We start from the raw sequence: 21,738 nt of genomic DNA on the forward strand, positions 1-21,738 counted from the left end.
ACAAACTGCTCGGTTGGGAATCACTGACAAACTGAAAAACCAAGTAGTTTTTTTTTTAAGTGTTCATCCTTGTATAAATATTTGTTTCATGTGAAATTGAAGGATATAGATGATCAAGGGGCTCCAGGACCAATGTTTATAAGGGACTTTTTTTTAACTGTCCTTGGAATTTTTAACTCTTCTTTTATTGTGATCATGAAATAAATGTTCAGCCGACTATTTTTCTGCCTCAACACCAAAGATGAGCAGCTGAGAAGCAAAACAAATGTCTGTGCCACTTCGTTCCAGTAATTTATTCTGCTGTAATAACAGTTTCAGAGAACCAAAGATTATCTTTTTCTGTGAAGTTACCGGTGTCGTTTTACATTGCAAGCAATAGGGCATAACATACTAAGCACATTATATTCACCGGTGGCATGACTTTCAGGAATCTGGATGGAGTAAAAAAAATCAAGGTATTTTTTAAAATGTTTAACCGGATTAGCCTCTTTATAGGAAAATTGAATTCAGTCCCAGGAAGTCCTGTGTCCCCCGCCCCCCGTGAACATTTATTTTGGTGGGCTTTGAAGGAAAACCCCTCTGAAGTGAAACAAACGTCTAGTAGCACCTTAAAGACCAACAAAATATTCCAATGTCAGATGTATCTAAGGAAGTGAGCTTTGACCCACCCAAACTTGTGTGTTTAAAGTGCTGCCAAGTCACTGCTGACTGATGGCAACCCCAGCAAGGAGCTTCTAAGGCAAGTGATTAAGCAGAGGTGGTTTGCCATTGCCTTCCTCTGGAGAGCCTTCCTTGGAGGGCTCCCTTCCAAGTACCAACCCCGCTTAGCTTTCAATTTTGACTAAATCGTGCTATACCGTGCTGCCTTCCCTCCCCACAAAATCTTACACCCTCGAAAATGTTGTTGGTCTTTTAAGGTACTATTAGAGTCAAATTTTGTTCGACTGCAGACAAAACATGGCTATCCACCTGAAACTAATCACTGAAGGGAGTGGTGGATGCAGATGTTCTTGGGATGAAGCTATCCGCTAGAATCATCTTCCTTGCCACATAAATTAAGGCATCTCTGTTTGTTCTCAGCAGCTGTTTGAAATTAAGAGAGTGAGAGGTTGAAGAGGGGGGTGATTCTTATTATGCTTTCTTGGAGACGCATTGATTCTACTTGCTAAATCATTATTAGAATAATTGGCAACATCACAGATAACTTGCTATGGGGAAAATTCATCCGTTATATTTTTTATACTTTGTATTATTTCCACAGGTGAGACACAGCAGGCATTCTGCTGCAACTGAAGAATGCCTAGCTTCTCTGTTTGAAAGAAAGGTGTGGGTTCTTCATGTGTTATTGCGCATGTGCGTTTTGCATGCATCTTGCTGCACTAAAGTGAGATCCGTGTCGGAAAGAAGCCACACACAAAACCTTTGTCCACTTGGGGAGATTTTCAAAATATAAAATGGGAGCGAGATGGTATTTCACATTTGGGATCAGTGTATTTCACTATGTTGTAATAGTTTTTTTTAAAGTGTATGTTTATAGGGTTTTTTAAATGTGTTGCATACTTTCACTTAATTTTCAGTGCTGGGATATATAATGGTTTACATTTCAAGAATTTCAGCATACACCATTTTATGATGTTTAAATATTCACACTACAATTCCACACTCCCCCCACCCCAAGCCAAGTGTAAAAACACATCTTTTGCTTAGCCGCACGGAGTTCACACATTTCTTTATTATCGAATGTGGAAAGGTTTACAACTTTTTCTTTTCAGTAAGCGTGTAGAAGCCTCTGCTTAGCTTCAAAGTTTAGCTTGTCTCCTTAAAAGAATGAGAAACTGGCCACACATTTCAGAGCCTTCGAATCTGGGTGCAACGGCGGCACTTTCAAGAGGCAGATTGAAAACGACGCTCCCTTGACCTGTCTCAGAACTGTAAAGTAGAAGCATTTTATTTAAAAGATGAGTGTGTACATAAAAGATCTCCCGTTTTAATCTTTTTGAGCAACGTGAGAAAACAATCTGAATGTTTTTATTAAAGCAAACTTGCATATATGTGTGTGTGTGTGCATAGACATTTATTCTTTATCTACTGCTGTGTTGGCTCAGTTTGGTTTTAGAGGCACCAAGATATGTTCTGTGGACAAGGCCTTTGAGATTCTCTTTCTGAGCACAAGAAAGGCTTTTTACATCCAAGGCCGAGGCTTGGATTTCTCCCACCCACTCCTTTCAGATTGCTCCGGGTTTTTTTTTTGTTCTTAAAATGCTTTTTTGTCCAGCAATTGGGTTTGGGGAGGGATTTTCTCTCTCAGTAAGCACTACAAGTAAGCCAATTACAAAGCAGTATTTAAAGGGGCAGGACTTGATTTGAGCTTGGAGGCTGCTGGTGCAGAGATTCCCAACAAGAAAGTGTGGGTCCAACCAGCAACGAACCTCAGGTAAAAACCTCATGCATAAATGACCTAAGAATCATAAAACAAAAATAAAATTTTTACTTCAAGAATTCTTGCAGGAAGAATGCATATGGTTAACCCGTCAGATCAAGCCTCAGAGGTGTTTGCTCAGAAGCTGAACTGAATGCTGGCGCCTCACTCTAAACAACCATGCAATAAACTGGGGGGGGGGGGAGAATAAGCCAAAGACTAAAGATCTCTGTTGTTTGTTTGCCACAGGCACAGAGGCAGCTGTACTGCAGATGGAAAGATTGAACTGGGTCCCGGCAGAAGTGAAGGATAATCCCTGCTCATTCTGTCGTTTTACTCATCTTTGTAAAGGGCAGTTTGGAAGAGCTGCAGAGGCATTTATCATCTGAAAATGCCATCAGGCTTCGGTACTTTTCCTTAGTGGTTAACAGTGCTGAGTTGCTTTCTGTTGCCCCGGAAGGTCGAACCAGAACCAACGAGTTGGAAGTTAAATCAAGAGTTTCCATCTAGACATTAGGAAGAATTTTCTAACAGAGCGGTTCCTCAGTGAAACAGGCTTCCTCGGAAGGTGGCGAGTGCTCCTTCCCTAGAGGTTTTTAAGCAGAGGCTGGATGGCCATCTGTCAGCAATGCTGATTCTATCACCTTAGGCAGCTGATGAGAGGGAGGGCATCTTGGCCATCTTCTGGGCATGAAGTATGGGTCACTGGGGGTGTGGGGGGGAGGTAGTTGTGAATTTCCTGCATTGTGCAGGGGGTTGGACTAGATGACCCTGGTGGCCCTTCCAACCCTGATTTTATGAGTGCAATCCTAAACAGTTACTCCAGACTAAGGCCATTGAATTGAATGGGCTTAAGAATAGGTTAACTCTCCTGAGGATTGCACTGTAAGAGCTGCAAAGCAGAGCAACAATTTGCACAAGGTAGGATCTTGCTCACCTCCACAGCTTTGTACGAGGAAACGGGGCAGTGTGGCAGCCAAAAGGTATTGTCGGCAGACTGACGACCTCACGTGTACCAACTTAGGCTAAAATGGATTATACCATGTTTTCACAAATGGTCTGTGTTTTCGCAAGCAACTGGAGCCAAAGGTTCAGTTCCTCTTAGAGGATTATGACCCTCAGCGTACTTATTTTGTTGCTCGTTTTTTGGAGGCTGCCGAGAAGAGTCGAAGGGAGGGGCTTTTAGAGATGGTCTTATTTAAGTTTTATGGTTTTATTGTTCAAGACCTCGGTCTAACAGGGGGAAACAGAAAGACTGATGACTTCTGGAGAAATGTTACTTTGTTGTAAATGAGAGCCAGCGTGGCGTAGTGGTTAAGAGCGGTGGTTTGGAGCAGTGGAGTCTGATCTGGAGAACCGGGTTTGATTCCCCACTCCTCCACATGAGCGGCGGAGGCTGATCTGGTGAACTGGATTTGTTTCCCCACTCCTACACATGAAGCCAGCTAGTAACCTTGGCCAAGTCACAGCTCTGTTAGAGCTCTCTGAGCCCCACCTACCTCACAGGGTGTCTGTTGTGGGGAGGGGGAGGGAAGGTGATTGTAAGCCAGTTTGAGTCTCCCTTAAGTGGTAGAGAAAGTCGGCATATAAAAACCAACTCTTCTTTCTCTTTCTTCTTAAACTTCGCTTAGTAACTAATCAAGAACAAAATGGCAACACGCCACCTGATGCGGAGGGTGTGATGCTAATACCGGCCACTGCACGGACCACAATTCCTTGCTTCTGTTATGCGGGCAGACTGGCTCAAACAGCAGAAAAAACATGCCCAGAAACTACAGTGGCCCCCTTGCTTTGTAGAAATTTGAAGACAGGATAATGTGCAACTTTGGAACAATCATGAAGAACGGTTACTCACAATCCATGAATCTATTTGGTGCTAGATAAGACTGTGTTTGTGAACAGGTCATGCACAACTGTTACAAATCTGAAGAGAGAAAGGCAAGCTGCCCAGGTTGGGTCCTGAGGAAAGAAGTCAGAGAACTAAATGTACAGTGAACCCTGCCTCTCCCTTTAAGAATACATACTGAAAGCTTATTTTGAGACATAAAAGATTAAGCCCAAGTTTATTCCTTCCTGGTTGAACTGCTCTTTACTAGTAAATGCAAAGCTTTCTAAACATTCTAATTCATATATCTGGTGTTACAATTAATTTGACATTTGTGAAAATGCAAGTACTCCACTGTTTATTGATATTCTACCAAACGAAAAGTCAGGTTCCCAAATCCAGCTCCTTTGACATGTAGTTAATGATATATCCTGCTTCTTTTATGTGGACTAGGATTGACACCTCAAGTAGAAGAGTTTAAACTGGAAATCCATCTAGGGCAACAAACAGGCACAAATCTCAAAGACGGTGGGAAAGAGGGAATGGCCAAGACGTGAAGGTTTGGAAAGTCGCCAGACTTCAATTTAATACCCACTGTAAAGTGAAGACATTTTCTTCTGAGGAAAAAGAGGTGACTGTTCTTTTTTGAATGCAGATGGAAGGAAGAGGAAATGCATTCTTAAATTTTTTAGAGTTTTGCTAGGCTAGAGTTTGTCCAGAAGACCTTTACTAGGGTTTGCAGCGCTGGACGAAGCGTGGGTAGAGACACACGTCCCGAATGTGATGCCTGTTCAGAATCCAGGTCAGAAACCTCTCCAAGCCCAAACCATAGCCTCCGTGAGGGCAGGTGCCAAACTTACGCTGCGAAGCCAAAGAAGAGAGAGAGAAACATCGTTAGAGATGGCCGAAGCAGAAGTAGTCAGGCTCCAGCCATCTTGTGGCATGATCCCAATAAGGGGCACCTTGGAGCAGACACAGAAGCAAACCTGAGACTAAGACGCATCTTGTGCTGAACTATACAACTTCAGTAGCACCCAATAAAGAAACACGGCAGAGTAACTCAGAGAAGTCAGCCGGTAGGAGTCTAGGCAAAAAGTGTGAAACATGCAGACACACAATGGGTGCCTTCTGTTAAGGAAGTTCTCAGGGCCACAAGAGGTCTTTACTTATTAGCAAGTTGGCTGACTGAGGCAAACTGTTATATCGTATTATTTAGGAGTGTTGGAACTGAACAGCAGCCATGAACTTTTGAATGACATGGCGGGAGGGGACACGATAATATTATCTCATCTTTATTTTTCTATTCAGCTAGGTGCTTTCTGGTGGATGTGGATAACCCAGTTCTTCCAAGCTAGTCATAATGATCTGCGGTTAAACTTTTCACTCCTGCTCTTCTATTAGCTGCAGAGCATGCAAAACCATCCATGATTTGCAACATTCAAGCCAGAGTTGTGGTTAGAAAGCATTTCTAAACGCGAGTTGCCGTGTTCCTTGTCTTGATCTGCATTTTGCTTTCCAGCCCTGCCACGTTCCTGGGACAGAAAGCGCACAAAGCCACCAGCACACAATCCTACACACCTGGTCTGTGTACCAGTAGTAAGGTGTGGGGTCGATGCCTTCCCTCTTGTACCCAGCCAGCAGCTCTTCGCTGTCCCAAATACGCATTGAACCGCCGACGATCTCACCAACGTTGGGCATCAAGACGTCAACCTGAGAGAGGCAAGAAGGAATAAGATCATGAGCTCAGCGAGAATTAATTTAGTCCAGGGGAGACCGTTCCAGTTCATAAAGCCCTGTCTGGGACCTCGTGCATAGCTGAAGTGTCTGATGGAGTGGCAGCTTCAGTGTGCTGTGAAGCTGAGTCTCCCAAAAGGTTTGATGGAAAGGTGTGCATTTTTCCTTCCCATGGCTGTCCCTAGGTTTGTAGACAGATGGAGCAACGTAACACGTTCAATGGGCAACAGTGACCATGAACGGAGGAGGTACAACTGCCAGAAAAAGGGCTTGGGCTTGTGATCATGGAGTTGCTACTAGCAGCATCCACCATCCATGCCATTCACACATTATGTGAGCAAGTCAGGCAAATGAGTGTGGATTGTTTGAACCGACCTAGAGTGGCAACCTCAAGAACACACCTGCCTTTTGGTGGCACCACAGCTAATCTGCACGTGACATGAGGCAGGAGAACTCCTGACTGTCTCATTTCCTGCTAAAGGGGTGTGTGTATGGGGGGGGGGCACAATTTATTTCTGATTGCTCCCTGCTTACACAAAATGAGGCAGAGGATATCAGAGCAGTCTTCTCCCCAGTGGGTTTCTGTTGCTACTTGTATGGAGTTCTGAACACAGGGCAGCATGCTATGATCCAAGGATTCGCAGGTCCAACCAGCTCAGTCTGCCCACCACCCCATTCTGCAGCTACCTGATTCCATCCTTGTCCATCAAGGGAGGAGGATTCGTGTGCGTAAATCGACGCTTAAAGAGAAGCACTAAAGCCCATCTCAAGATATGGCTGGCTTTGAGATAAGGAATGTTTCGAACTTCTGAATCCAGCTGCTTACTTGGGTTACAGACCGCTGGCCAACAAAGCCCATCTAACCAGTTCCTAACCTCTGCGTTCATGCCTGTTTATGGGATGCAACTAGAAAGCCAATTATAGGGGTGGGGAGACAAGAACCTTTCAGAGCTTCGTGTACTTTGCACGCTGCACTCGCAAGGAATACAAACTGACCGATTCAGTAAGGCGGGAATCCTCTGGGCAGCGCTGCATGTAGAAGGACTTAATCTCAGCGGGAAATCGACACAACAGGATCGGCTCGTTGATGGTATCTGTCATGCGTCTCTCTGGAGCCTCCGGGATGTCCTACAATGGAAAACAAGGCTTATGGGCTCATCTCCCCCCATCGGGGGGAACGGCCCTGCCCCCCCCCCCAGGTCACTCCCACCCCCTCCAAGCCCTTCCTTAAAGCAAAGTGACCTCTTGAACCACGTCAAGCTCAGTTCATCTGCAAAGACAGCGATGTGGGTGCCTACTCTTTGGAGTCTGGAAGCCCAACACATTACAGCCCCCTTTTTGACCGCAGCCCCAAACTGTGGAATGCAGCCTGAACCCAAAATGCTCTCGAGTGGGCGGCAGGCAACCCTCTCAACTGCGTCATGGCAACATCACTGTGGCAAAGGGGGAAGGAGGACTGTTTGCTTCCCAGCCAGACCGGAGATTGGTTCTGTACACGTCAGCAGAGATAGTCACACAAAGCCCCCAGCAGGGCTAATATTTATTTTAGGAAATTTCTGTAATTAAAGTATCCAAACAGCAGCTGCCACAAGGGCATGAGATTTAGACCACAGGTACAGTGCTGGGTGGTGCTGTTGTTTAAACCTTCCCCTCCCACCACGGCTGCTTCAACACCCCCCCCCCCACACACACACACACACTGCTTCATGCATTCAGCTGTATTGCAGTCCGGCCGCAGAAACCCGGGTGCCGCTCAGTCAACAGAGGAGGGCAACAAAGGTGGTGAGGGGTCTGGAGACCAAGTCCTATGAGGAGAGGTTGAAGGAGCTGGGTATGTTTAGCCTGAAGAGGAGAAGACTGAGAGGGGATATGATAACCATGTTCAAGTGCTTGAAGGGCTGTCATATAGAGGAGGGTGCCGAGTTGTTTCCTTTTGCCCCAGAAGGTCGGACCAGAAACAACGGATTGAAATTAAATCAAAAGAGTTTCCGTCTAGACATTAGGAAGAATTTTCTAACAGTAAAGAGCGGTTCCTCGGTGGAAAAGGCTTTCTCGGGAGGTGGTGAGTGCTCTTTCCCTGGAGGTTTTTAAGCAGAGGCTAGACGGCCATCTGTCAGCAATGCTGATTCTATGACCTTAGGCAGATGATGAGAGGGAGGGCATCTATGCCATCTTCTGGGCATGTAGTAGGGGTCCCTGGGGGTGTGGGAGTTGTGAATTTCCTGCATTGTGCAGGGGGTTGGACTAGATGACCCTGGTGGTCCCTTCCAACTCTATGATTCTATCACTGCTGAGCTCTCTAGCAGCCACCACCAACTCCTTACTTCTCCAAATTCATAATAGGTGCCGTCTTCCTTCTTCACGTCGTGCTCCTTCAGCCATACAACGGCGTCTGCATAGTTCATTCGCCTGAAGGGTCGCTTGGGGGGCTGAAATTCCTGCATTGAGACAGGGCAGGCGGGTGAGGCTGTGACCTTTTCCACATCAGTTATTGCCCCTGGTTTGGATGCTGCTGGGAAGCTTTTCCCCTCCCTGGCTTCCCTACAGCATTGTGGTGCATCTGCGCAACTCCCGAGTTGTCCCGAACTTTTCTCCAATCGTTCCTCAGCCTGTCTTCAAGAAAGATCATAGCAACGTCTAGAGGGCTACTGCGCAGGCAAGAAAACTTGGACCCACATGGCAGCCATTTTCCCTGCCCTTCTCCCTATGGTCTGCCTAGTAAACGTTGGGATGTGACGTCACCACATGGGTCAGGAATGACCCGGTGCTTGCACAGGGGACCACCTTTACCTTTTACCTTGTCCCTATGGCAGCCAAGGGAGCATACCCCAGCCACAGTACCCGCTGATACATTTCTTGGGGCCCAACAGATGTTTTTAGAAAGTGGGTGAGGCCAGGTGGGACTTCGGCCCAGCACGGCTTCTGATTCTGATTTTTTTTTTTTTTAAAGGTTGCTTTAGCAGCAGCTGCCACCACAACACAAGGAACTTCCCTGTGTGATTGAAGGTAAGCTGAGGCAGCTATTTGTGGCTGGCTCCGCCTCCTGCAGCAGCCATTTTGTGGCTGTGCCGGCCACGCTCTGTCAGAACTCCAAAGGGGCCAGTGGACACAAAAACATTGGGGACCCTGATCTAAGGAATTAAACTGAAAAGCAAACCAGAGCTGCCCTTGAGCAAAATACTGTGGTGTTGGCCAAATCACCAATGATAGGCACGTGTCGGTGGTGGGACACAAATGACTGCCCTCTCTGGAATCGAGCCCCGGGGCTGTAGGCAGGGCAAGATCATGAAGCTCTCCCCACCACCAAAAGCCAAATTTTGAAGAGAAAGATGGTAGGAGGCAATACAGAGTTTCTAGGTGTCCATACGTACACTGGCTTAGGACAGTCTCCTTCTATAGGCCTGGAGATCCTATTTTAATTTGAGGAGACTCAAGGCAAGGCCAGGTTTGGCTGAGGGGACAAGTCCAGTATCAGGTGAGAAGGTGGGGCTGGGGAAACAGGGAAAAGGCTGACCGCTCTTTATGCCTTTCAAATCATTAAAAAAGCAGAGAAAAGAGGGCCACTTCAAGTTACTTTTTCAGCAGAGAACAAAGCAGCATCAGAACAGGCCTGGCCAGTAAATACCCCTACCAAGTGCCTCACCTAGACCTACAATGTCCCCCATAATCCTTCGCAAGATGCCGGGGTTCTGCAGTTTGTGTGTGGGGGTTTCCCTGAAGACACCAAAGCAGCAAAACTGTGCAGTCCCACTGGGAATAGATGTTACTGCCCCCGACCATCGAGAGGAACAAAGAGAACTTTGTTTTCCCTCGCTTACCGGGTGGAGCTCGTACACCAAGGCCGACACGGGCGATTTCAGGACTCGGTCCACCACATCGCAGACGAGGTCCTCCAAACGGTCCAGGAGGTCTTCGTAGGTGATGAAAGGGCATTCCGCTTCGATGTGCGTGTATCTGCAGGACAAAACGGAGGGCCTCAGAATCAAGCAGAATGAGAACTTGCTGGATATTTCTGCCAAATCTCTCCTTCTCAGCTACGGGACAGCTTTGCAGGAAAAGCCGCAGATGATACCAGTTCATATTATCTTGTATTGGACCATCAGACCAGATGGGTAGGACCCAACATGGTTTCATGGATAGAATGTCAGAGCAGGATCTGGGAGACCCAGGTTCAAATCCCAACTCTGCCATGGAAGCTTGCTGAGAGACCTGGGGCCAGACACATACTCAAACTAGCCTACCTCACAGAGTTGTTGTGAGCATAAAATGGGGGTGGGGAGAACAATGTATACCTCTTTGGGTCCCCACGGGGGAGAAAGGCAAAGTATAAATGAGGTAAAAAAAAAGAGGTTTAAAAAACCCCAGCCAGCTTTCCTGCTCAAGTCTTTTTCAACCCTCCTGCTTACACTACAGCCCTGTCCCACAAGACGTTTGTCAATGTGCGTCCCATAATTCCCAGCAGAGCCATCTTCCCTCCCTTTTTCACAAGCAGGAAAACTGGTTGGATACAGCCCGATGTCTGGCAGGCCCTAGTTCTCCAATCACAGTGCCGACCACTGATGCTGACTATTGCCCACTCAGACTGGCAGCCGCTCTCCAGGGTCTCAAGTAGAGCTCTCTCACATCACCTACTACCTGATCCTTTGAGCTGAAGATGCCGGGGATTGAACGTGGAACGTCCTGCATACAGAGCGGATGAAAGCACCTCCCTTGCAAGATTAGGCCTCAAAGCCCTCCAAAGCCAGGGAAAAGCCAAGGCTGAACGTTCAGTCCCTTCTATTATCTGGCTGCTTGCTTGACAGTACCACACAAGACGTATCCTCTTCCCCAAGCGTGCTCTTACTCAGCCAGGTGCCTGCGGGTGCGAGACTGCTCCGCTCGATATGACTGAGCGATGCAAAATGTGTCCCCCAAGGCAGGGATGCAGGTCTCCAGGTACAGCTGGGACGACTGCGTCAAATACGCCTCTTCCCCAAAGTAGTCCAGTTTGAAGAGAGTCGAGCCTCCTTCAACCTGCGTTTGGACCAACGTTGGTGGGGCGACCTAGAAAAGAAAAAATGTACATTATACCTTTATCACAGAAGTTGGTCTCCAAGGAACTGATGTATCAGGTGTTGCCTCACAGTACAGAATCTGATGAAAATCCCAATTTTTGTCTAGTTCTCATGGCTTCAGAAGAGATATAAATGAGTGAGGATACTATCTTACGGATTGTGTTTAAAGATTTTGTATGTTTTATCTTTGTTGATATATTTTTTTATTGAGAGTTGTGAGCCACTGTTAGCCCTGTGACCCAAGGAGGGGCAGGGTATAAGTCTAAAATAAATAAATAAATAAATAAATAAATAAATAAATAGGTCTAAATCTTGTGAATTTGTAGAATTACTTTATAGGTGCTGAATTTGGCAGAGGGGGCATGATTCAATACTGCAAGTATCTTAACATTCATGTTTAAAACCAACTATCTAGCTATCAAGGCTGCAGATAATAACTCAGAAATTGTATGTATGGACAGCTTGGAAAAGTATCTAATGCTTTTATTCTGTATGCTGAACACAGAATAAAAGCAGAGCTGTCCAGGCATTATAAAGGAATATTTGGGGAATAGTTTCACAGGCAAGTAGAAGAAGAAAAAGAGTTGGTTTTTATATGCCGACCTTCCCTACCACTTAAGGGAGAATCAAACCAGCTTACAATCACCTTCCATTCCCCTCTCCACAACAGACACCCTGTGAGGTAGGTGGGGCTGAGAGAGCTCTAAGAGAACTGTGACTAGCCCAAGGTCACCCAGCTGGCTTCATGTGGAGGAGTGGAGAAACCAATCTGGTTCACCAGACTTGAGTCTGCCGCTCATGTGGAGGAGTGGGGAATGAAACCTGGTTCTCCAGATTAAAGTCCACTGCTCCAAACCACCGCTCTTAACCACTACACCATGCTGGCTCTTTACAATTTACAGATAATGTATGGAATGGACAGAGAGCAGGTCTGTCTTAGCACAGGGTACAGCAATCTCTCCACATCTGAAGATGGCTTTCTAACCGACAGCAAATTTCTTTCTTTCTTTCTTTCTTTCTTTCTTTCTTTCTTTCTTTCTTTCTTTCTTTCTTTCTTTCTTTCTTTCTTTCTTTCTTTCTTTCTTTCTTTCTTTCTTTCTTTCTTTCTTTCTTTCTTTCTTTCTTTCTTTCTTTCTTTCTTTCTTTCTTTCTGGAGCAGAAGATAAACAACCTCCGGGGTGCAGAAGCACCCTTTACAAACACTTACTTCGTAATAGCCCCGGTCGAAGAAGTGGTCCCGGAAGCACTGGACAACCGTGGAGCGCACCTTCAAGATTTTGGTCAGGGTGTCCCCTCGAATCATCACGTGCCGGTTGTTCAGCTGCACATCTATGTCCGACTCTTCGTTGACCAAGTTATCGACTCCACCGGCCGGAGCCAGGCCAATGAGCTCCCAGTAGTCGCAGGACAACTCGTGGCCTCCAGGAGCCTGTAAGGTTTTAGCAGGATGAGAGCACAAGCTCAAGAACTCCCCCCAGGGACAGACTCGGTTGGAGCCATGCAAATGCTCGATACCGGGCTTGATGCTCCAGTGACACAAGTCAGTGTTATCTCAAAAAGCTGCTGCCAGCCTGAGTAGATATCAGGCAGAGAATGGTCTTTCCCAACACCTGCTACCTGAGATCCTTATTTATTTACAACATTCATATCCCACCTATCTCCCCAAACTGGGTCACCAAAGAGGCTAACAATTAAAAGCGGAACATTACAAATTCATCCTAAGATCAATTTTAAACCCAAAACAAAACATGCATTAAAAAAACCCCAGCTATTAAAACACAAGGTGGGTAAGAGAAGTAACAGAGGGGATGCCCAACAAACAAAAAACGTTTTCGCCTGCCAGCAGAAGATAGTGATGGAAGGGGACAGACAAGGATTCCTCTGGATGGAGTTCTACCATTCTGGTGCCATGACCAAGAAGGCCCTCTCCCAGGTTGCTATCTACCCAAATCCCCCAAAGGAACCCAAGGTTTTCCGCATGCAAAGTGTTATGCTAAGGTCCCTCTTGAGTGGATGGTATGGAATCCCAGATAGCTATGATAAAAAAAAAACTGGAGAAGTGAGAAATAGAAGACGGCAACCAGAACAGGGAGGGAAACACTTTAACGGCTACTAGAAAGCAGTTCACTGAAATGAGTTTGATGCATTTTCAGCGTAGCCTCTGTTCAGGGGCAACAGCAAAAACACCTACAGAGACAGCAAGCTATGGCACAGCCTGTGATCTGTTCTACTAGGCAGAAACTGAAGAAGTCAGTCTGCAAAGAACTCCTTCAGTCAGCATGTGTGTGTGTGTGTAAAGTGCCGTCAAGTCGCAGCCGACTTATGGCAACCCCTTTTTGGGGTTTTCATGGCAAGAGACTAACAGAGAGGTGGTTTGCCAGTGCCTTCCTCTGCACAGCAACCCTGGTATTCCTTGGTGGTCTCCCATCCAAATACCAACCAGGGCTGCTGACCCTGCTTAGCTTCTGAGATCTGACGAGATCAGGCTAGCCTGGGCCATCCAGGTCAGTCAGCATACTGAAACTGCAACCTGCAGAAGAAAAATCTCCATCCCTCCCTTCCCACTTTCACCACTCTGTTTCTTTTTCTTTTGCTTGAATACCGTCTGAGGTCTGTAAGACTCAATAGCTAACTCAAAACTTCTCTAGTTGGTCCAAATAGAAAAGACATGATGGTACTATTTCCGTTTGCCTTTTTTTTTTTTTTGGTAATGAACCAGCAGATCTGTCTCTTCAGACCATGATTCAGAATTGAGGCTTTACAAATGTCCCATACAAATTACACGTTTGATACCTTGTCTAATATCACAGCATCAGCGTATTACTAAGTGCAGGCTTATTACTAAAGAGGTCTGGCTATTTTTCATGTCAATATGCTCGTATCGTGTTCTCCAAGACCTCCCCCTGCTGGTTTACATCAGCACCCATTCCCCAAACTACAGAAAGGTTTTTTTTTTAGTGTTTAGTGGAAAAGCGTATGGACTAATTAGTGGAATTTATGAAAAAAGTTTATAGTTTGCAATGAGAAAGTGAAGTGTGTGTGTTGAGGGACAGAACACATTCAGAACTGTGTTCATCGCTGAAAAAAACATTCTTCATGGGGAGTAAAAACCAGCCTGGTAGTTATTAAATTAAACGACTTAGGGGTGGGGGGAGGAGAAATGGGGCATCCAGAGAATTCAGATGATCAGCACCCTACACCACCCTACTTGGTTTTGTTTGGCTAGGGAGCGGAACAGTGGAGCAGATAGTGATACTCCCAGTTTGGAAATACTGTCTCCAAAACCAAACGTTAACCAGTAGCACCCCAGAGCAAACAACAAAAGCCCAGTCACCATGAGAGCCAAGCATCCGCTCACCTGCTTGCCTTCAGGGACCAGGCTGAGCGTTCCATAGACGGCAACGGTGCTCTCAGTGGAGAGGACGACCCCATTGTAGCACTGACACTAGGAGGGACAGAGATCGTTCAGCCTGGGAGGGGGTTCCAAGGTTTTCCTTTGGATTTGAGGGGAAGAAGAGGAGCAAACCCTCTCTTCCTCCAGTGTGGCCACCAAAAGGACCAAAGGAGCCTGGGGCTTCATAGGGGGATATCAAGAGTGGCTTACCAGTTCATCCGTCAAGACACACTGGAGAAAGCCTGTGCCATCCCTTAGCACGATAAACATCAGATTTCGTCCTAGCCAGAGAACGGTGGGGGGAGAGAGAGATTAACTTTTTAAGAACATGACATTTCTTTGGTTGAATGGCTTCCTTCTCCCTATGCACAGGCTGGATGGGGGGGGGGGGTTTATAGGCCTTTTCTACCAGCGTGGTTAAGAACGGTGGTTTGGAGCAGTGGACTCTGAGGTGGAGAACCGGGTTTGATTCCCCACTCCTACACATGAAGCCAGCTGGGTGACCTTGCACTAGTCACTCTCTCAGCCCCACCTACCTCACAGGGTGTCCTGTTGTGGGGAGGGGAAGGGAGTTTGATTCAACCTTAAGCGGTAGAGAAAGCCGGCATATAACAACCAACTCTTCTTCTACCCCAGAGACAGAGGCTCCTGATTGAAGACTCTTGGGTCCAACTTTCCAGGAAAGCCATACAAAAACACAGCGGGGGCAAGTGTAGGTGTTTTGTTCATAAGGACCGATCTTCTAGGCAGCCAATGGAGCACAAAGTAAGGGGCGCAAATTATTGTGACATCCTCCATCAACTGAAGTATTCCAAAACTAATCCTAGTTAGTTTTGACTACCAAGGCAGGAAGGAAAATGGCACTGGAATTATTTTAAGCCTCTATGAGAGACAGTATGGAGTAGTACAGGGGTCCCCAACACCGTTCTTGGCGCCCGCCAAGTGTTTTTAGAAAGTGGGAGGGGGCAGCTGGGGCTTTTGCCCATGGCTTCTGCTTGGCTACTGGAGATTTTATTGGCTGTGCAGCATGAGGATCTTCAACGTGTGACCGAAGGTAAGCTGCAGCTGCCATTTTGTGGCTGGCTCCACCTCCTGCGGCAACCATTTTGTGGCAGCACCCACCACACTGTGTCAGAATCCCAAAGCTGCCCACAGGCTTTGAAAGGTTGGGGAGCTCTGGTGTAGCTTTTAGTGAGTCAGACTAGGCTTGGAGAGATGCAGAAGGTTCAAATCCCCTCTCTGCCATGAGCGTCATCGGATCAGCTCATCTGTAGTTTACATTCTCTCCGCTCCCGCTGAGGTAAAAAGTTCTCTTTTTCCTACATGGAGTTGGTGCTTGTTGATGTTCTGCTCACCTTGCCTACGTAATCTGTGGACCCAGCCAAAAACCTTCACTCTCTTCCCTCTGTGGGCTTCTAGAGCACGGATCTTTACCTATTTGACAAAAAAATAAAATTCAGCAATTGTGGTATAGGTAAAACCATACGAGTAGTTTTAACAGCAAATCAAGAACCACCAAAACACTTCTTTTGCATATGGAATTTATCCTGCCATAGTTCAGAGTATCTCACATTCCAGGGTATACTCTGGTTAGCCTTCTGCAACTAAACTAAACAGGAATCTTATAGATTAACAGCAAGATTTGAGTCCAGTAGCACCTGAAAGACCAACCAGATTTCCAGGATAAAAGCTTTCGCGAGTCAAAGGTATATGAGGAAGGGAGCTTTGACTCTCGAAAGCTTATAAACCCTGATAATCTTGTTGGTCTTTAAGTTGCTACTGGACTGGAATCTCCTGCTGCAAACCAGAATGGCTACCCATCTTAAAGATGGAAAAGAGTTCTTGTGGCAGAACTTCCCCTGGTCTATGACACGCTTTACCACATGCCTACATAGCTTCTGATAATATGACTCTATTTGCCTTTACAAAGGTCATATTTATCACCACAGCCCCTCCCTGTGAACACGCACAAGTTCCAAAACAGATATTTGCATTTTTGAGATCTAATTTTAAATGTTAAAAGTTTTACTCACGCATGCAGGCTCTGGGAGATTGGGATCATTCTCAATGACAATCTTCTTGGCCTCCTCCAAGTTTTTTTCACGTCGCAGCGCATCTTCTGCCTGATATATATATATATATATATTAAAACAAGTGGTAATTTATTCTGATAATGCATTTTCAATAAAATAATGTCGACTGCAATCCAAAACAATTCCAATTAGTGGAAATCTTGCAACCCCATTCAAGTGTGGTGTAGACTGCCCTCTAGGAGGTTTATGCTAGAAGAATCTGAATAGTCAAATGCAGGGTGTGTGTGCATGCGTGTTTTAAGAGCCGTCAAGTCGCTTCCGACTCATGGTGACCCTATGAATCAATGTCCTCCAAGATGTCCTATCTTTGACAGCCTTGCTCAGATCTTGCAAATTGAGGGCTTTGGCTTCCTTTATTGAGTCAGTCCATCTCTTGTTGGGTCCTCCTCTTTTCCTGCTGCCCTCAACTTTTCCTAGCATGACTGTCTTTTCCAGTGACTCTTGTCGTCTCATGATGTGACCAAAATACAATAGCCTCAGTTTAGTCATTTTAGCTTCTAGGGTCAGTTCAGGCTTGATTTGATCTATAGCCCACTGATTTTTTTTTTTTTTTTGGAAGTCCACGGTATCCGTAACACTCTCCTCCAACACTACATTTCAAAGGAATCTATTTTCTTCCTATCAGCTTTCTTCACTGTCCAGCTTTCACACCCATACATAGTAATAGGAAATACAATGGCATGAATTAATCTAGTCTTGGTGGCCAGTGACACATCCTTACACTTCAAAATCTTTTCTAGCTCCTTCATGGCTGCCCTTCCTAGTCTCATTCTCATTCTGATTTCTTGGCTGGAGTCTCCCTTTTGGTTGATGGTGGAGCCAAGGAATAGAAAGTCTTGAACAATTTCAATTTCCTCATTGTCAACCTTAAATACAGGCTGGATACTGTGAAATAAAACTTAGCTTCCATTTTAAAACAGTTTCCAGCCCTTATGGATGCAGAGACTGATTTTGTAAAGAGACGCAAAGCAGCCTAATTAGATTTTTGATCTCCTAAGAGCTCATTTCCAGCAAGAATCTGAGTGAGTGCAAAGTCACACAGTAAGTTTTCCATGGCCAACGTCAGGCCTTGTCCACACATTCATCTTGAGACCACAGTTGCCAGATAAATGAACATGCACAATGTGAAGCAGCACATAATAGCCCCAGAGTTAAAGTTCTGCTCATCCAAGTCGTTTGGACAAAGTCGGCGTCTCTTTCCCAAAGATCATGAAGGAAAAAATTGGAAGAATTCATTCCAACGTGCCTTGAAGGTAGGGCCTGAAAAAAGGACAATTCTGATACGAACCCATCCTGTGTCCCAACCTACCTCTTTCTTTTCTCGAGCTTCAGTTTTGGACTGTTCTCTCTGCCACTGTTTTCTCACATTCTTGAACTGAGTCTTGGAAATAACAGCCCATCTCTAAGCAGAGGAAAACAGAAACAGCAATGATTATTTTGGGGGGCTTGGTGGGGAAAAGAAAACCTGACTCTGCATAAAAGACAGAAGGATTTGGTTGTACGCCACCTCATTTTCTTTGTTTGAGTCCACGTAGATTGTAGGAAACGGCTCCTTGCTCACCTCTAGCAAAGCCTTTAGACGGAAGAGGGGGGAAAAAGATAAATATGAGTGTAGGTATTTGTTCGTTTTAAAGATAATTGATTTGTTCGTTTTAAAGATAATTGATTTGTTTGTTTTAAAGATAATTGATGCTTAAAGACTTCCTTATTAACCTCTTGTATGGAAGTCTCCTAATTATGATCTATGGGCTGGATTCATACAGTACCCTGCTTGTACGTGGCAAGCAACTATATTAGGCCTCAAGCACACACCCACGTAGACAAATGGCATGTGTGAATCCGGCACTCCTGAACATTGGGTCAGTCCCTGTAAACTATTATGGAGTACAATTTTCCATCTACACAGGGTGAGGATGAAAGGTCTACAACTGATTGGTCACCCCATTTGCATATTATGTTTTCCTATGGAGAACATATCCAAGTATAGGTGGAACTACTCGCAGGGGCTGTATGAGGCCACCCTTCAAATTAGAAAAAAAAAAGACTACTGTGAGGGGACACGACAGAGGATTATAAAATTATGCATGGGGTGGAGAAAGGGGACAGACAACTTTTTCCGCCTTCTCCAATAAGGCTTGACTTGGAAGAACCCAGCGAAGTTGATGGGCAGTAGATCCAGGAAAGAAAAAAGGAAATACTTATTTACTTGACAATTAATTACTTTATGGAATACACTGCCAGTGGATGCAGTGATGACCTCAAGCATAAGAGGAAGACGAGTTGGTTTTCACAATCATAGAATTGGAAGGGACCACCAGGGTCAATACCCCGCTTTTCTCTACCTTTAAGGAGTCTCAATGCGCTTACAATCCCTTCCTCTCTCCACAATAGGCCCCTTGTGAAGTAGGTGGGGCTGAGAGAGTTCTGAGAGAGCTGTGACTGGCCCAAGGTCACCCAGCAGGCTCCATGTGGAGGAGTGGTTCTCCAGATTAGACTCTGCCGCTCTTAACCTGGCTCTCTAAACGGCTTTAAAACAGGATTAGCCAAATTCATGGAGGAGAGGTCCATCAATGTCTGCTAGGCATGGTAAGTAAAGGGAACCTCCATAGTCAGAGGCAGGAAACCACTGAATACTAGTGTTAGAAGGCATCAGGGGAAGGCCTTGGCATCTATGCCCTGTTTGTTTGCCCTCTATGTCAACTGGTTGACTTCAGTGTGAAACAGGATGCTGGACTAAATGGACCACTGGCCTGATCCAGAAGGGCATTTCCTATGTTCTTAAAACAGAATTCACATCACAGCGCAAATTAGGTAAAAGGTGCTGATTCATTGTTAGTTAATTTGACAGGGAAACTTGGACTGTGAAGATTGTACCTTCAAAGTTGTTTTGAAAGGTTTCTCCTTCGTTCCATCTCCAGAGGAGTCGCATCCTTCCCGGTCAGAGACATACACCTCTCCTGTGAAAGCACACAGAGACACGAGTCTTAGCTGCTGTTACAGGTGCTCTCATGCACAGCTCAAGTCAGACAAAACAGCAACCTGATTTTTTTGGACATCGTTTGAGCTTCCAAATGTACAGACTGTTTGCTCAAGCGCAATTTATTTTGTAGCTTTATAATTAGCAATTAATCACTGATAGAATAAACAAGCAAGCAAATAACTGGAATAACTTTAAAGATTTGTTAAATGGCTATAAAGCATCAATGTATGATTTAGCAGATTGTCATATACAAACATTATTTAAAAGGCCAGGCTTTTTAAAAAATAAAAAAAAGAAAGGTGTAGCTTACAGGTTCAGGATTAGCGAAATAAGTAGGATTTAACTCAGACGATCAGGTCAATTATCTTGTTTTGATTAGAGTAGAATTTTCTTATAATGTGGTCTTTTAAGTTTGATTCTTACACTATCCTAGCTGATGTAGAATGCAGTTAACGTCAGGCACTTCTTGGAAGGTTGGATACACCTTATGTAAGGTTTGTGTGAATATATGTTTTTGTTTTCTTTTTCACAGAAACAGACCAGTGGGGAGCTTACCACAGTACGGCCAGAAAATTTGAGAGAAACAGCCATTCCCCGCCCCCCCCCATGCAGCCATGGACACCCCCCCTTGCTTGCAGATGGGTCATTCCCCCCCAACAGGTTGCCAAGGGGCCAGCCAGTCTGCAACAGAAGCGGAAGGTGAAGATTCACACCTGTCATGGGAGACCCCCGCCTCCCTTTTCCACCCCACTCCCCTCCAGCTGATCAACAGCTCAGCACTGAGTCTCTTGCATCATTTCCCAGAACTGGATGGCAGGCAGGAAAAAAGCGTGGCCAGAATCACCACCCCAAACGCCCCCACCCCACAATAATGCAACAATAATCCCAAGCCTCTTTCCAAGGGGATTTCTCCAAGCAACCCAGAACCAAAGGGCAGGTCCAGGGAGCTCTCGCTTTTTGAACAGCTGCGAGTTATATCCCAATTGCTTTCGGCCACTTATGCACCAGAGGTTTTGCCTCGGATTTCCCCCCTCTAGATGCACATTTCCCCCATCCGAATTCTCCAAACTCTGCACGGGGGGCTTACTGTTGAGTTCTGAGAATATGAATAGGCATCTAAAGAGTGGCAAATCCGAGGCAAAACCTCCCATGCATCAATGGCCCAAGGCCATTTCTTCATGCAGCTCAAACGGAAAGGGGGGAGGGGGCTCTCCATGTAGACAGCACACACCGTTTAAAGAAACCGGGAGCATCACTGTCGCTAAAAAAAATAAAACACACCATATTTAATCCATCCGTTGCAACAATCCGCTTGCAATGCAGCAAAGGCCGAAGCAAGCCCTTTGCAACCCCACTGGCCCATACAGCACCAAACCCACCCCATGGATGGGAGAACAAACGCCCCTCCCCCATGCTTTCAAGGGGTCCCAGCCCCAGATCCCCAAGGAGGGCAGGGCATTCCGCTTGCAATGCAGCGACAATCCGCTTGCAATGCAGCAAAGGCCGAAGCAAGCCCTTTGCAACCCCACTGGGCCATACAGCACCAAACCAGCCCCATGGATGGGAGAACCCCCCCCCATGCTTTCAAGGGGTCCCAGCCCCAGATCCCCAAGGAGGGCAGGGCAATCCGCTTGCAATGCAGCAAAGGCCGAAGCAAGCCCTTTGCAACCCCACTGGGCCATACAGCACCAAACCAGCCCCATGGATGGGAGAACAACCCCCCCAATGCTTTCAAGGGGTCCCAGCCCCAGATCCCCAAGGAGGGCAGGGCAATCCCCCGAGCCTGCCTTCCTCCTTGCGAGCTCACCCAAGGCCAGCCTCTCCGCCTCCCCAATGATCACCGCAGACATGGTTGCAAAGCCAAAGCCGGGGAGCAGAGCCGGGCGCTTTCCCTGCGGTCCGCCCCTTCCGCAGTCCGGCGACTCCCCCTGCAATGACGCCCGATGACAGCCGGGTTGCATCAGGCGCGGCGCCGCAAAGCGAGGCTGAGCCGGGCCATCCCTCCCCTCCGCCCGGGAAAAAGGAAGCCTGGCCAGGAGTAGGACACGCGAGGCTGCGGCCGGTTTCAGGTCCGGCCTCGTGTGGGACATTTAGCTCGCTTCCCCTTTAAAAAAAAAATAATAAAAAAATAAACTGCACTCTGCCCAAGCACAGAGACGCGTTGCTTTCCAAGTTGCGTTTTCATACTGCTGTTGGGTAGGGTTGCCAACCTCCAGGTAGTTAGAAGGAAAATCACACC

At 46.3% G+C, this 21,738-nt stretch overlaps 1 protein-coding gene across 1 annotated transcript; it reads right to left on the reverse strand.

Annotated features, from left to right (window-relative positions):
- Positions 1-4,943: 4,943 nt before the first annotated feature.
- On the reverse strand, positions 4,944-21,361 carry LOC130476272 (asparagine--tRNA ligase, cytoplasmic). Its single transcript, XM_056848186.1, has 15 exons — positions 21,307-21,361; positions 19,394-19,476; positions 18,027-18,092; positions 17,829-17,921; positions 16,460-16,549; positions 15,782-15,860; positions 14,637-14,707; positions 14,391-14,477; positions 12,240-12,461; positions 10,822-11,021; positions 9,797-9,932; positions 8,303-8,416; positions 6,975-7,106; positions 5,823-5,954; positions 4,944-5,105 (listed from the first exon to the last, which is right to left on the reverse strand). Exons 1-15 carry the CDS (start codon positions 21,347-21,349, stop codon positions 4,974-4,976), a joined length of 1,680 nt encoding a protein of 559 aa, XP_056704164.1. The 5' UTR covers positions 21,350-21,361; the 3' UTR covers positions 4,944-4,973.
- Between the last annotated feature and the right edge of the window lie 377 nt (positions 21,362-21,738).

Source organism: Euleptes europaea, chromosome 4, assembly GCF_029931775.1.
Source record: "Euleptes europaea isolate rEulEur1 chromosome 4, rEulEur1.hap1, whole genome shotgun sequence".
Classification (NCBI taxonomy): domain Eukaryota; kingdom Metazoa; phylum Chordata; class Lepidosauria; order Squamata; family Sphaerodactylidae; genus Euleptes; species Euleptes europaea.